A 16,592-nucleotide genomic window follows, 5' to 3' on the forward strand; every position below is an offset into this window, starting at 1 on the left:
CGTTATTTTTTACAATAAAATCTTGTTGTAGATAAGTTGTACTATTATTTTTAGATGTAATCAAACACCATCGTTAATGAATTTAGTCCTACTAAAAAGACAAAACCAGTGGATTATATCACTATCTTTAAGGAATTTTAGTCCCAACTATAAAGGCAAGAGTGGACTATATAATTATATATATTATATTAGTTTCCTTGTGTGATTTAACATCAAATAACATTTTTGAAACTATCAAATATCAATGCTCATCTTCAATGATTTTGGTACTGAAATTTTAGAGGATACAAAAAATATTAACATTTATTTGAATAAATGTTAAGACACTGTCGAATAGGCCGCCAAAAAAAGGGTAGGTGATATGGCGCCAAAAGTTCCCGCCATCTTTTACCGTACAGCTCTTCTTCCAGTAGGGATGCAATGGATAACTACACGTTTTACAACAAGTAGGATGGGGTGGGGGAAGTGGGTGTACCTTTTTCCTGATGTGTGTGTCAAGAGAGAGAAATCTATTTTCTATTTTATAATTATTAAAATATTAAAATTAAAATTATTTAATAAGAAAAACAAATGAAAAGGATATAACAGTATTTTTAATTTAAAAAAGATCAAATGGATAATGAAAATGATTGATAAAGATGAAATTTATAATTTTGAAACTTGAGTGACCAAAACCAATGAAAATAACAAACCATAGGGATTAATTTTGCATATTTTTCTTGTTTTTATTTAAAATTGTTGAGAAACTTCAACAGAGCAACATTGTCGTTTTATTGGAACAGGGACCAAAGTTGTGAGACACGAACCAAAACTGTTTTTATAATATGGTTTTCAAAGTTTAGTTGTTTTTATTAGAAATAAGGACCAAAAGTGTGTAATTCGATTGTGTGAGAGTGAGTGTGTATGAAATAGTCTTGTACTATGTTTATTATATCATTTTTACTTTCATTTTTTATTGCATTGTATTTAAATTTTTAAAAAGTGTAATGTTGTAACAAAATAAATAAAAGGAAAAATAAACGTGGCGGCCCTAATATGTATTTTGAATATATCTTTTTAGTCTCTAAAGTTTTTTTCATGTATTTTAAGGGAACAAACTGTTTTTTGTCGGTCAGATCGATTTGTATTACTCGTTTGCCGCATAGACTTTGACTTTGAAAACCCCATCTCTTTTGACCCAACCCATTGTTTCCCTCCAAACCCATGACCCGATTCATCCCTTCCACCACCTGTGTCTTCTTCTTCTTCCTTCTACCTCCTTATACCATGTGGGCAATAATCATTAGGGCAAGTTCACCTCTTCGATCATTATCAACTACATATTTCACTCAGATTCTACTCATTTTTCAAAAAGATGGACTCATCGGACGACGAATAAGAGGAGTATCTGTTCAAAGTAGTAATAATCGGAGATTTGAGCTATCGGCAAATCAAACCTACTCTCTAGATACTCCAAGAACGAGTTCAACATGCACTCTAAATCCACAATCGGAGTTGAATTTCAGACGCAGACCATGGAGATCGACGGCAAGGAGGTCAAAAGCTTAGATTTGGGACACTGTCGGTAAAAAACGCTTCAGCCGCCGTCACCTTCGCTTAGTACTGCGGTGCTGTCGGTGCGCTCATCGTTTATGATATCTCCCGTAGCACCACTTTCGATAGCGTCACCAGATGGATTAAAGAACTCAAAAGTGAGTTCGAATTTCATATTACTAAAATTTGTTAAATCTTTGATTATATGTTTCAGAAGAATTTCATGTTGTTAGATCTGACTGAAACTGCAACTCATTCGGATACAACATCGGTGAGGATGTTGGTTAGGAATAAATGTGATTTGGGGAATATTCAAGCTGAAAGTGTTGAAGATGGGAAGAAACTTGCAGAAAACGAAGGATTAATCTTCATGGAAACATCTGCACTTGATTCAACTAACGTGAAAACAACTTTCGAGTTGGTGATTAAAGAGATCTACAACAATGTTAGCAGGAAAGTAGTAAACTTTGAATCGTATAAATCGTTTTTGTTCCTTCGTTGTTTATGAAATGCGATTTTGACTTTTAAATGAATTTTGAGAAATGAACGAATATTGACTTTTAAATGGAAAAATGCTTAAGTCAAATGAAACTGACTAATATAGGTTAAAGGGATTAAAAAGAAAGGTCTCTTCCGAGTTTATTCCTTTATAAAGCACCAAAAAAAGTTTTGGGACTGAATGATGAAAGTCGAAATACTTTGTTGGGCCGTTGCCTCATTTTCCCAAAATAAAAATATAAAAGTAGAATGCTATTATATAAATAACAATGTACTACCTGTTTTATAATACGGTTTTCAAATTTTTCGCCGCTAAAAACCCTGGTTAACAACAAATATGACATTCAATTGCCGTTAAAACTTGTGTGAAAATAACTGATTTTTCAACGAACAGTTAAATGTTAAAAACTACTAACTAAATTAACCAACAAAATCTCCCTTCATAACAATTTGATGACATGATCAAACATTATACCTAAGGAAATTTAGCCCCCACTACAAAGCTGGTGGATTATATAGACTAGTTTCTTTTCAGGATTCAACATTAAATATAGATTCAAGCAGCGTTTGATAAACTCAAAATGAACATCTTAATTAGTTTTGGTTCCAGAAACTTATAAACGATGTAAGAAAAAGATAGATGTAAATTTCATCACTATTAATATTGGTAACAACAAATATGACATTTAACTGCAGTTAAAACTTATTTGAAAATAAGTGATTTTCCAATCAACAACTAACTGTCAAAAACTGTTAACGAAATTAAACAACAAAATTTTTTCCCAACGATATTTAAACCATTTGCACTGTTTATGCATCTTTTGACTTATAAATCCATTTTTTTCACCAATACAGGACTAGCAAAAACGTATAATATTTAATAAAGACCAACGCCCTTTGGTAGGCGTTTTGAAAGCATGCCAATAATAGCCATGTAAGTTATTTTTAATTTCGTATTCAATTATTTCATAAACCATCAAGCAAATTCAACCAAATCGCTATTGTTCTAATAGTAATATATTATATGTTTTCTATCTAATAACTTAGTAAGTTATCAATAATATATTGGTCAAGTCTTCAAAACATTGCTATATTGATATATGTTTTATATTAATGAATGATCTGAATCATAAAAGACCATTGTGAAATTAAATCCGTTCAATGATGTTTGATTATATACAAACGTATCTTTGGTAAACAAAAGCGATGATTAACCTAAATAATGACGAATAAAACATATGGTTCATATATGATATGTTTGTAGCTGGTTGACTTACAAATTTAATATTTATAACTAATGAGCAACCTCATCATAGATACGTAATATAACACGATTATTAAAGAATTCGTTTATCTGTTCTTTAATAGCGGGTCATATATATTTTCCAATAGTGACCAATACCTTCAAAGTTACTTTTTATGTAATAAAAAGAATATAAGCACGACATTACAATATATAAATAAACAAAATGAATACATTGTTAATTTGTAATTAGCCCTTCAATTAAATAAAAATACGTGATATTAAAATTTGGGTATTACCTAAATTTCACACCAACTTTAGGTGATGATTTGTAAACCTCAACAACCATTTGGTAGCAAATCTTTCTTCTACTCCAAGGGATGACTTTGTGAAGCAATGCTCTCATATTCCACTTAACATAAAAATGAGTAACATTATATATCTTCTTCTAGTACTTCGGTTAAAGATCATGTAACTATATGTTAGAAACTTCGAACGTTATTATTATATCATATTTATTTAAAATGACTTTTAAGAGAAAGTACGATTTAAAATTGATTATCCACTAATTATTTTATATGTGTAGCTTTTAACATTTTATTTTTTTTGTTAAACAAATGTATACATAAGTTCTATAATCATATCAGTTATATGAAGACAAATGGCCAATACATCGAGACTAAATTTTATTACGAATAATGTTAATAGACAACTCAAAAAGTTTAACATAATAATAAGAAATCTAAACGAATATTGTAAAATTTAAAACATCTCTTCTCTCTCTCTCTCTCTCTCTCTCTCTCTCTCTCTCTCTCTCTCTCTCTCTCTATGCAGTGCGCAGATACATACATACATACATACAAATTTACACACAATTTTTTAGTCGAATGAAAGGACATTCAAACAACCAGAATGGAGTTCACCTGTAGCAATCATAAATCAACTGCTCCATCTAATTCTTTGAAAGAAAGCTACTATTTCATCCCTGTGAACTCCAGAAACATATAAATCCACCCTACATATTTCCATTTTTATCATCATCCAACCTTTACCCCTTTCTATCCCACTAAAACTCTCAATTCTTCCTTTTTTTTTCTTCCTATATTTACATGGGATCATCCGAAAGACCAAAGAAGAAAGTCCACTTATGGAAGAAAGCCACAGTCCATTTCTTGTTATGTTTCATCGTGGGATTCTTCACTGGCTTTGCCCCTACAAACAAGTCTTCTTTCTCTCCTACTAATAATGTTATTCCATCCAACGGTTCACAGGAGATTTCTCCACCACCAGAAAAAATCCTTGACCGAGTTCCCGAACAAGAAAGTGGGAATTTTGATAGGAGCATGTTGGATGAATCTTTATCAATGAAAGTGCACGAAAGGCCTAATATTGGTTCAATTGATGAGGAGGGTAAAAAGGTAATTTTGACTAAAGAGAAGGGCGAAATGGTAACTTTGACTCCCCGAAGGCTTGTGATTATTGTTACTCCAATGAGCGATAAAGATGAGCTTCGAGGAGTGTTTTTGAGGAAAATGGCAAACACGTTGGCGTTGGTCCCACCACCAGTGTTGTGGGTAGTTGTTGAATCACAGTCTGAATCCGATGAAGTATCGGATATTTTGAGAAAAACCAATGTGATGTATAGACATTTGGTGTTTAAGGAGAATTTTACGGATGTGGAAGTGGAAATGGATCATCAAAGAAACGTCGCGCTTAAACACATTGAATATCATAGGTTAAGTGGAATTGTTCATTTTGCTTCACTCTACAATGTTTATGATCTAAGCTTCTTCGAGGAGATTCGGGGCATTGAGTAAGTTAATTATTTCCCCTCTCTTGATATCATGGTCTTATACATGTTATTCAAAAGAGTATTGTCCTGATCGAGGTCTTGTTACATTGATCCCATTTTATTCATATTTTTTCTATCAGGGCATTCTTTTTGTTTCTTTAATAAATTAATTGTGGTTGTTTGTGATTTGGCATATGTTGAATTAATTGATGATTGAATGTTGGATGTAGGGTTTTTGGGACATGGCCAATGGCGTTTTTGTCAGCAAATAGGCAAAGGGTGAGAATTGAGGGACCAGTTTGTGATTCTTCAGAAGTTATAGGGTGGCATTTGAAAAGTTTGAACAATTCAGCAGATGATGCGACCAGATCACCTGTTCACATCTCAACCGTTGGATTTAACAGTTCGATTCTGTGGGACCCGGAAAGATGGGGCCGGCTTTCATCTGCCCAACACACATCTCAGGTACTCGACTACTGGTACTCTATCAGGTCCCACTAATTTACATTTTACCCCCTACTAAGAAAGAGAAAGTACACAAACAGCTCCTGCCAAAGTTACATTTTGTATCAACATGTACCTTATGCTGTTACAATTGCACATAATATATGTGACAATGGTCCCAATATCTTTTAGCAAAGAGGGTGGGAGTACTGTGGAGTGACCATTGTAACAATTTGTATGTTCATATTTATCTCGCCAACAAATATTAGTAACCTTTTAATAAAGATAATAAAAGTTTGCTATACAAAGTAGGTTACATGATTATTTTATGGATTCCTCTTCATTAACTCTTACTAGTTTGTACTTTGTTTTTCAATTTGCAGAATTCTATAAAGTTTGTTAAAGAAGAGGTCCTTGAAGAGGAAACAAAGTTAAAGGGGGTCCCACATGATGGGTGCTCCAAAGTCATGCTATGGAATCTTCATATTCCAAAGAGTAATTAGCGCAGTAACCAAATGTTTTATATCATTCATCAATTTTGTTTTAGTTCAAGTACAATTTTTAGTCGATTTGGCATATATATATATATATATATATATATATATATATATATATATATATATATATTAATCGGTGAGTATATCACAAGTGGTAAATAATTTGATATTTGAATCAAATTTAAAACATGAATATGCATACGTATTAGTGATATTTACAAAAATGATCATCAATTTATTGAGTATTAAACAAAACATAATACTTTATCCAAATAATCATGATTCCAAAAAACCACTACTTGAAATCTAACATTTCAGACCTATTTTAAACAAAAAAAACACATTCTAGATATAAATTAACTTAAATTCTATAATCAAAGAATTATGTATGGCCTTTAAATTCTAAGATAAAGAACATATATAAAAGAACTTAAAATAAACATAAAATATATGTTTGATTAAGTTTGACTTTATTAGAATGCAAAGAAAAATCAAGCAATAAATTAACAACCCTACTAAAAATATGTGATCAAGCAATAAACTATCATTTCAGTTTACAAGGTTTTTACAAATTTGTCTAAATCTTTTTGTTATAATAACTTTAAAACTTATATTGTTTAATAAATATAACCAAACTCTAAGGATAAAATATGAGAATGTTTTGAAACAACTATCGCATTAAAATATAACAAACTGATTAATAAACTCACAATATATAAACACAAAATTAAACAAGTTAAATAAACTTGAAATATACAAAATCGAACTTGAAGGATCAAATATAACAAGGAAACTTAAACCCTATTTATAGAGTTATGACTAATGTTACTCTAAATTTGAAGTAAAACTATTTATAAATATATTTTATATTTAAAAATATAGTTGGATCGGAGAGTTTTATTCTATTTTAAACTCCATAAATAGAGCCTACGGGGTCGAAGAGACATATTGGATCCATGTTGAGGTGGTTGAGGGATTCTTTTAATCACGTATGTTGGTTTCTTCATCGTCTCAACCCAAAATGACATGGTATATTTTTGTCGTGAATCATGCTTTTAGATATTTCAGCTAAGTGGTGATTCTTCCTCTCTGAAACCTAGTTCTGCTATGGAGTAGTCGGACAAGATAGTTAACGACCAATTTTGTTCTTCAAAATATTCAACAAAGTTAAAAGTCCAGTATTCTCTACCGTTATCTGATCGAAGCTTCTAAATGCTATGTTTAGTTTATCCCTCAACATCAACTTTAAACTCCTTTAAACATTACTAGAACCACAAATTTCTCCTTTACAAAATACACCCACACGGAGCGAGAGAAATCATTTATGAAAGTCACCATATGTACAAGTTCTAGAGGATACTTAGCTTGATAACTTGACTTTCCGAACAGTTTGTTGATGAGATTTGTCAGTTGAGAGTCGACACACATTAAGGTGTTGTTTGTTTTTCTGAGACAAAATGTCTGCAGTCTACAGACCACATCTACCATCTGCAGTAGAAGAGATGGACCAAACGTCTGCAGTCTGAAATAAGAATATTATTTTATAACGTCTGCAGGCTATTAACATAAATTAAAAATCTAAATAAACTGTTTTTTAAAAAACTTAAAAGAGTTTTTCAATACTTTTTTGACTTTATTATAGATAATTAACAAATCTAGATAAAATTTTATGTATTATTGTATAAAAAGTAAAAAAAACGGTACGAATTAACGTATATATTTGATAAAAAGCAACAAACTTTAGTCGCAAAGTTATACCTAAATATTGTAATTATTGATCAAAAAATTGAACACATGAAATGGATGGAATAAACTTTGATTTTAAAATGGAAATTTTCATTTTACTTTTTCATTTAAACCAATTAAAAACTAACCATAAATATTTTTCTCAAGAAATGAATGATACTACATTGAATAATGTTTTATAAAATTTGACACAAAAAGTATAAGACAATATTATCAGTTTTCATATCTATATAAACAACTACAACGACCATTATTGTAATTAAATCTTTATTTATAAATTTCTCACAAACGTAATGTTTGTGTCATCGAACGTTTTTTTTCTTGAAGTATTGTTTGTGTCGTCGAACCTTTTTTTTCTTGAAGTATTGTAACTTTTTTTTTTCAAATTGTTTATCACGGATAAAGTTGGAATAAATCAAAGTTAAAAAAAAACAAAGGTATGTGTGTTTTTTTAGGCTAGAAGATGTCTGAAGAAGTTAAAATTAAAATACACCGGTCCACATCTGCGCTAAGAAGAGGACACACATACCTTTTTAGGTCTGCAGTCTTCAAAAAAACAAACAGTTTGCGAATAATAATGTATGTGTGTAGCCTGTGTGGCGCATAAAGAAGAGGACAAGAAGATCTACAGACAAAAAACAAACAACACCTAAGTCTCACTTTACTTCCAGTTGTGGTAGGCCGGTAACCAGTTTCTTTTTCATCACCATTTCAAGTTTTTCACAACTTACATGGCTTATATGTTCCACAAATAAATATTTTGATTTTTCTTTATCTTGTGCGCATATGCTTCTTTTATTGACATGGCATAAATAGACTCAGGTCGTCAACCTTGCAATATCGGTGTTGATGATGTTTTAAACTCCTTAAAAATCTTCATATCATTTGGTCCAAACAATACGTAATAACAGATGCTAATTGAGAAACCGATATCATGTTCTTTTTCATTACAGGTACGTGATAAACACCTTGGAAAAAATATGTAAAAAACTCAAATATGGGCTAAAATTGAAAAAAGAGTGTATGGAAGAAAAAGGAGTTGAACTTAACATTTGGTTAGAAAGTGCAAAAACTTAAAAGTTTGGGACTGACTTTGGAATATAAACAAAAATGAAAGAGAGGGAGTTGGAGGGTTTTGAACCCCCAACCTTCATCATTGGAACCAAAAGTCTTACCAATAATGTAACGTCTTAATTTTCAAATCAAAATTTTCATTTAAAATCAGATTAAACATTCAAAAGTCGTCCCTTAAAAACATATCATAACATTCATATGTTTAAAATTCATAAAGTTAAACTATAGTTAAATTATAAACCCAGTGGAAGTTTAAATAACAATATGGAACCGATGAGATGTATAGTCATGTCGCGACCTTCCCCCTTACACCTGATCAACCTGAAAAACATTTAACATAACAATTTAAGCATAAAGCTTAGTGACTTCCCCAATATACCATATACTTCACCATACATACAATACATACAAACAAAGGCTCACGACTTTAGTGTTGTTCCACCTAATCAACGGTGACTGACGGATCCTATGTAGTCTAGTCATAAATGTTGACTAACGACACTTATGCCGTATAGTCGTCAACAACGATAGGCCCTCAACCATCATCCAACTACAACATGATCTCAGCCATCATACAACCAAGCCATCATATAGCTACAGGCTCTCACCATCATACAACCATACATAAGCTACTACTAATATTGAAGGTCGCCTTATGAATACATAATTATGCGTAGTTAGGAAATAAGATAGACAGTCAGATAGTTGATCCTACCGTAAAGCGACAAATCGAACAAGAACCATGCAATAAGGCCATATTATAGTTCTAAGGCTATTTGATTTAAACTATGTACAACCCCTACAACAGTCACTTAAGGATCTACCAATATTAGCAATACCACATCCAAACAAGATACTTAAAAGTACCATGCAATCAACCAATCACATACAAAAAAAGATTATTTTAGTCTACCAACATAATATTACCCTAACAATACATATATCCTATCATACAAATGATATACAATGTCACACGTAATATAATGAAAAAACTCATCTAAGACTAACAGCAGAAGCTCAACAACAATCTTCAAAATGGCTAGCACAAACCACCTAATACCAAATTGAGACAATTCCTTAGAGAAGTCTCCGGAGAGATCAAGAATACTCTACGAGACCCCAGAAGGCGCTAGAAAATTATAGGTGTCCGCGGAACATGATGGAGCGATCCAGAATAATCAAGAGAGCGCTAGATGAAGCTAGAACGATACGGAAGATCCTAGACCATCGTAGAATCCTCTAGGACACAAAAGAGTAGTATATAACCTTTTTGAATTTTGTATGTATAATAAGATCTTGTAAGAATGATCTAGAATACTCGGGAATGTCCGGAACCTAGAAACTTCCATTGAAGAGGTGTAAGGTTCCTATAAATAGGGAGAAGGGCTCATTTGCCCAAACCATCGAGAAGTTGCCTTGTAAATAAGTTGAGTTATATAATAGAAGCTTTCCTTCGTACTTGAAGTGTTCTTTGTTGTGACTCTTGCTTCCTAAGTTTGTTAATACATATATATCGTCTATGTTAGTCTGACTTAGTCGGAGAAGCACTAAGTGGCACACGATATTGACTAGTCTAAAAGAGTCATCTCGTGACAAGTGGTATCAGATCCAGATTCGTACAAGCAAGAGATCATAGTCATGGAAGGAGGAAGTAGTGAAATAACCAACATTCTCCCTGTCGCCGAAGAGAAAGGAAGGAAGTCCAGGAGGAGGGACCAATCCGTTGACCCTTTGGCAAGCTTAGAAAATAAGCTTACAAAGGTGGAGATTAGCGTCAGTGAGATCCTTGAGTGGAAGGATACCGTCGATCAGTTCGTTGCAGATATTAGTGACATGAGTGATGGATTGAAGGAGACCATCATTGTCATCAAGGAAGAAGTCCTTGGACTTATCAACACCTTGCGAAATGAGTTTCGTGAGAAGGTTGCTATGCTGGAAGCCGAAGTAAACTTGTGCAAGGCAGCAATCGCCGGAGGAGCCGTTGCGAGTAAGTTGCCGCACATGGAAGCACCCAAACCATTGAATTATGGAGGAAAACGCGACCCTAAAGAACTTGACGAATTCTTTTGGTCGATGGAATGTTACTTCAATGCTAGTCAAGTAATGGAAGACAAGACGAAGGTCGATACGGCAGTCCTTTACCTATGTGAAAGTGCAGCTCTATGGTGGAGAAGGAAGCACAAAGACATTGAAAAAGGCTTATACACCATAGACACCTGGGAAGAGTTTAAGAGGTAACTTAAGAGACAATTCTGCCCACATAATGTCGTAGACATAGAAATGAAGAAACTACGTGGGCTAAAGCATACCAGATCCATCCGAGACTATCTAGTTGAGTTCACGAGCTTGATGCTAGAGTTACCCGACATGCAGGAGAAGGACAAACTTTTCTATTTCATGGATGGACTACAATATTGGGCCTAAAACGAGCTCAATAGGAGAAATGTCAGAGACATCGACGAAGCTATTGCCATAGCAGAAGATCTAATGGAGTTTCGGAGAGAAACCACGACTAAGAGAAATAGTGGGGGAGAGCAATATACATCTGAACCACAACCAAAAGAAGGCATACCCCAAACTTCGAATACAAAAGGAAAGGAAATCGAAGGAAGATATCGAAAAGAAGAACGGAAGGGAAATAAGTGTTACATTTGTGATGGTCCTCACTTGATCCGAGATTGTCCGAAAAAGAAGACCTTTTATGAAATGGTGTTGCAAGAAGAAGAAGAAGAAGAAAAAGAAGCTCACATGAGTTCCATGCGACTTATAAACTCTATGGTGAAAGACGAGACGAAGGAATCAAAAGGGAGTGGTTCTAAGATAGGAAGTCTCATGATAGTCGAAGCCAAGGTAAATGGAAGAAATACTAAGGCGCTAATAGATTCAGGTGCGACTCATAATTTCCTTTCTAAAAACGAAGCTAAGAAATTGGGGATTAGCTACACGAAAGAAGAAGGGCGATTGAAGGTTGTCAATTCTCCATCCAATCCTATCCTAGGAGTTTCACGGGGAGTACCCATGAAAATCGCAGAATGGGAAGGCAACATTGACCTAGTAGTCGTACCGATGGACGACTTTAGCATGGTATTAGGAATGGAATTCCTAGATGGAGTACTTTCATGGTCATTTGAAAGTGATAACACCATGCATATTACTAAAGCTACAATCATTCACATCGTACCACTAGAAAGGAGTAGAACAAGGTCTCGAATGCTATCATCGATGAAGTTTAACAAAGACCTTAGGGAAGTTGGGAAGATACGGGAAAATACCCTAAGTTGGAAGAAGGAAGATAATTCACAAGCGACTAGTGATCGAACCAGGATGTATGTGAAACCAAACAACATAGTTCAATGTGTCGACACATATCGGTGCAAGATGGAGTCATGATCAACCTTAAGGATTGCTCTGATATGTCATGAGGCTACAAGAAGACCCACAACAGGCGAGGAAGTAAGAACACAACTGACACATACTAGAAGACTTGACGAGGACGTCAAGGGTTTAAGTGGGGGAGGGTGTCACAGACCGAGTTTCTGGAAAATTTCACGTTCGTCTAGAGAAGTCTCCGGAGAGATCAAGAATACTCTACGAGACCCCGGAAGACGTTAGAAAATTATAGGTGTCCGCGGAACATGATGGAACGATCCGGAATAATCAAGAGAGCACTAGAGGAAGCTAGAATGATACGGAAGATCCTAGACCATCGTAGAATCCTCTAGGACACAAAAGAGTAGTATAGAGCCATATAGAATTTTGTATGTAGAATAAGATCTTGTAAGAATGATCTACAATACTCGGGAATGCCCGGAACCTAGAAACTTTCCTTGAGGAGGTGTAAGGTTCCTATAAATAGGGAGAAGGGCTCATTTGCCCAAACCATCAAGAAGTTGCCTTGTAAGAAGTTGAGTTATATAATAGAAGTTTTCCTTCATACTTGAAGTGTTCCTTGTCGTGACTCTTGCTTCCGAAGTTCGTTAGTACATCTAGATCGTCAAAGTTAGCCTGACTTAGTCGGAGAAGCACTAAGTGCCACACGGTATTGACTAGTCTAAAAGAGTCATCTCGTCACAGGATGCTCTAAGTGAGAGTGTCGAGTTTTTATCAGATCCCAATTACTTCAAAACGAGTGATTCTATTTAATTTATTCATGCCATTAGTTTTTGTGTTTTAATGGCAACTTGGTTAAATCTAATACATCTTACTCAAATCGTATTATTCAAAAAACATAATGATTGTGGGCGGGTTGATTTGATGGATAAGAGTGTGAGTTTGATTATTCAAAATAATGCTTTATATGAAGCGAATTTTAAATCAAATTCTAAATGGTAAAAGAATTTGGATCAAGGTCTCGCTCCAAACGTGCTCCAGGTCTATGAGGAACTTCTTGATTCATATCCACATTCCTGACCCACGGACATAAAAAATGGTTGATGTGGCATAACTGATTCGTAAGCATTCAAATCCTCTTTTATTCACAGAGAAAAGGCAGGACTCTTATCGATCACCAGAAACTGAAAATGTTTGCATCGATTCTGAAGCGTTCTCGTTCTATCGCATCCCCTTCTTCCCGAAGGTACTCCCATGGCAAATCCCCTACGCATCATGAGGTATTCCGTCCTAACATGTTTCGATTTTATGTGTTTTAATTTCCTGAAACTGTGTTAACTTGTTAATTTCATCGTAATGTAGTTGATGAAGAAATTACTTGAATCATTGAAAAAAAAGACGAGTTAAATTCTCTGCAAAGTCAATAGTTTATTAGTTTTTTTATTTCTTAAACAGCAGGAAAAAGCTGAAATTAAAATCATAAACGCTAAATTATACTCTATAAAGGCTAATTAGGTTTATTTTCATAAACAGAAGCCAAAATCTGAAAATGCATTGAGAAAAGCTAGAGAAGGATCAGTAAGTCATGCTCTTTTATTCACAGAGGACCCTTACCGATCACCAGAAACTGAAAATGTTTCCATTTTATGGGTTTTTAATTTCGTGAAACTGTGTTAACTTGTTAATTTCATCCTAATGTGTAACATACACGTTCAATTATCATGTTATGTAATTTTAAAAGTGAATAATATTATGAAATATTATATGAAATTTTAGTATTGAGTTCTAACAGATGGTTTTTACTAGAAATGAAGTAAAACTATGTTTAGAATCAATCAGAAAATATTGGAAGTCTTATGAGATTCCAATCAAAAGAAAAATATCGAAATTTAATGAAAATATAAAATTTGGAATAAGTAAAAATTTTATTATAGAAAGTTGTAAAGAATCTCGTTACAAACATTTAGGCGAAAACCTCATCGAAATTCGAGTTATAACGAATAAGTTATGACCAATCGAAGATCCGCGACAAAACCGACACGACACCGAATGACGTAAAAAGTGAGCTTTTGATAAACTACTTTTTAGCCTTGGTGATCTAAATGAAAGTCGTAGTATTTGTTAAACCGATAATTTTCATAAAAAGAACGTCAAAATCTGAGTTTGTATGAGGAAGTTATGATTTTTCTAAGTTTCAGAATAACAGTAGATAACTAAAAACTCGAAATAAAGATCGAGTGATTTTTAGCCGACGCAACCTAAATGAGAATCGAAGGTCTCGTCAATAGTAGTACAACGGTAAAAAGACAGACAAAAACGGACGTCGGATGAAGAAGTTATGAATTTTTAACGGATTTTCCTGTCCCGATCTGTTAAAAATAATAATATTAAAAATAAATCAAAATTAGCCGACGGAGTCTAAACAAAAGTTGTAGAGTATATTCCCGCCTACGCGTTCATATAAAGAACGTCAAAAACGGAGCCCGTATGTAAAAGTTATGGATTTTAGAAGTTTGGGACACAAAAATCGAGAAAATCCCGAAATCCGAGAAAATTCGCATGGCTGGGGTTCGCCCACGTTACCTCGCATGCGAGATGCCCCATGTCCGACGCATGTCGCATTCTTCTCGAGTCCGAGGTTTGGTCCAATCAGCTGATGACGCGTGTTGCTTCGGTGGCGAGCCCTCGCATCCGACGCGTGTCCTCGCCTCGCACCACCACCTGGCCTTCGCTGCTGCTGCTGTGTGTCTTCCCCCTTCGGCCGAAGATCCGAGCCTCGCCCCTATAAATAGAAGGGTTGCGAGATCTCCCGGTTAATTTTGGAAAATTGCCACTTTTCACCCCTTAAACAATATTTTTATCATTTCGACTTCCCCCGAAGCCCCGAGATCATTTCCAACACCCGAAATACGTTCCGAAGTGCCCGAAGAGCCCGAGAAATTTATCTTTCGGTTTGAAGCTCAACCCTCGCAAGGCCCGGTTTTCAATAAAGCTCCCGGTTTTCAATGAAGAAACTTATTTATTAGAACGAAGTGCTGCACAAATTACTATTTTAACCTCCGGTTATTTCAAGGTAAGTTCAATATATAGGAACAATTGTATGTTATGTGTTATATGTGCTATGTGCTTTTCCGTGTTATTATCTCGTGTTATTGTTTCATGCTATAATGGTAGCAAAAGTTGTACCTTTGACCACATGATCAGTGAAAGGACTTATATTCACGATGGTATTGGTATGTAGCCTCTGGCCGTGTAGAGCATGCCTCGTAAGAGAATGAATTCTACCCTTATGGCATTGGCAGAAGGTTAGATAGGGCTAAAAGCCTGAAATCTACCAAAATTTTTAAATCAGAAAGTGTATGTCTTCTGTGCCATTTGGGCCGAAGCTTTATTGATGTATATCAAGTACGAAAATTGTTATGTCTCATTGATTGCATATCTTTAAATCAAATCATTGATTGATATGGAAAGCTTGTCACATGATTCACATATGCCTTTGTTGTTCCTTGTTTCTCTTTGCTTCTGCCATATTGAAGTATATATATGGCATAACGTTATATTGTATCTATTATTGAAATCACTAAGCGTCACCGCTTACCCCTCTCAATGTTTAACAAATTACAGGAGATAAGTAACCAGTATAATCGTATACTGTTGGAAGATTTCGAATAGTTTGAAACTATTGTATTTTGTACTCATGTATGTATAAATTATAGTATCCTGGGAAGTTATGTAATATATAACACTTTGTAATAGTCGGTTTGTATCCAGTCTTATGTAAACAAGTTATCAATGTAAAATATTATTTATGAATATGCAAGTAGCATGTTTTGGAGTAACAATTGTCAAATATGAAAGTGTGGGTCTTTCATAATGTAGTGGATCAAGGAATTCTTGGAATCATTGGAAAAAAAAGACGAGGTAAAATCTCTGCAAATTCAATAGTTAACTAGTTTTTTTATTTCTTAAACAACAGACAAAAGTTGAAATTGAAGTCATAAAGGATAAGTTACGCTCTATAAAAGCTAATTAGGTTTTCTTTCATAAACAGAAGCCAAAATCTGAAAGCGAATTGATAAAAGCTAGAGAAGAATCAGTAAGTCATGCTTTTATCTAAGATTTGCTAAGATTTTAATTTGGTTGTATTATTTATAATATCAACATGATTTTCATTGTAGATTTCTCATTCTGAAATGATCTTGGCAATAGGTATGTGCAAAAGTTATAATTTGGGGTTTTTGAAAATTTGCTTTAAAACTAACAGGGGTTTGCTGTGAATCAAAAGTATATTAGTGAATATTGACTACAGTTTTGTTTTCAGAAAAAGCTGATGAGATTAAAAGAGGAAATTCCATGCAACTGGATCAGGTCCACTCTTTACAGAGCAATTTAAGATAGGTGATTTTGAATTATTTGATAATATAAAGCTTTTAAC

The 16,592-nt window shown here is 34.0% G+C and overlaps 1 protein-coding gene and 1 pseudogene across 2 annotated transcripts; both read left to right on the forward strand.

Moving 5' to 3' along the window:
- The first annotated feature begins 1,135 nt into the window (after positions 1 to 1,135).
- On the forward strand, positions 1,136 to 2,062 carry LOC145105828 (ras-related protein RABA5d-like; annotated as a pseudogene). The gene is made up of 2 exons (XR_013707422.1): positions 1,136 to 1,691; positions 1,767 to 2,062. The product of XR_013707422.1 is annotated as a ras-related protein RABA5d-like (transcript).
- A 2,107-nt stretch (positions 2,063 to 4,169) lies between these two features.
- Positions 4,170 to 6,079, forward strand: IRX9 (Nucleotide-diphospho-sugar transferases superfamily protein). Its single transcript, XM_079075451.1, has 3 exons — positions 4,170 to 5,087; positions 5,297 to 5,531; positions 5,894 to 6,079. The coding sequence occupies exons 1-3, from the start codon at positions 4,384 to 4,386 to the stop codon at positions 6,011 to 6,013; spliced, it is 1,059 nt and encodes a 352-aa protein (XP_078931577.1). The 5' UTR covers positions 4,170 to 4,383; the 3' UTR covers positions 6,014 to 6,079.
- Positions 6,080 to 16,592: the final 10,513 nt, after the last annotated feature.

The sequence above is a fragment of the Lactuca virosa genome, chromosome 1 (genome assembly GCF_052849685.1).
Source record: "Lactuca virosa cultivar CGN04683 chromosome 1, Lactuca_virosa_CGN04683_v6, whole genome shotgun sequence".
Taxonomy (NCBI): Eukaryota; Viridiplantae; Streptophyta; class Magnoliopsida; order Asterales; family Asteraceae; genus Lactuca; species Lactuca virosa.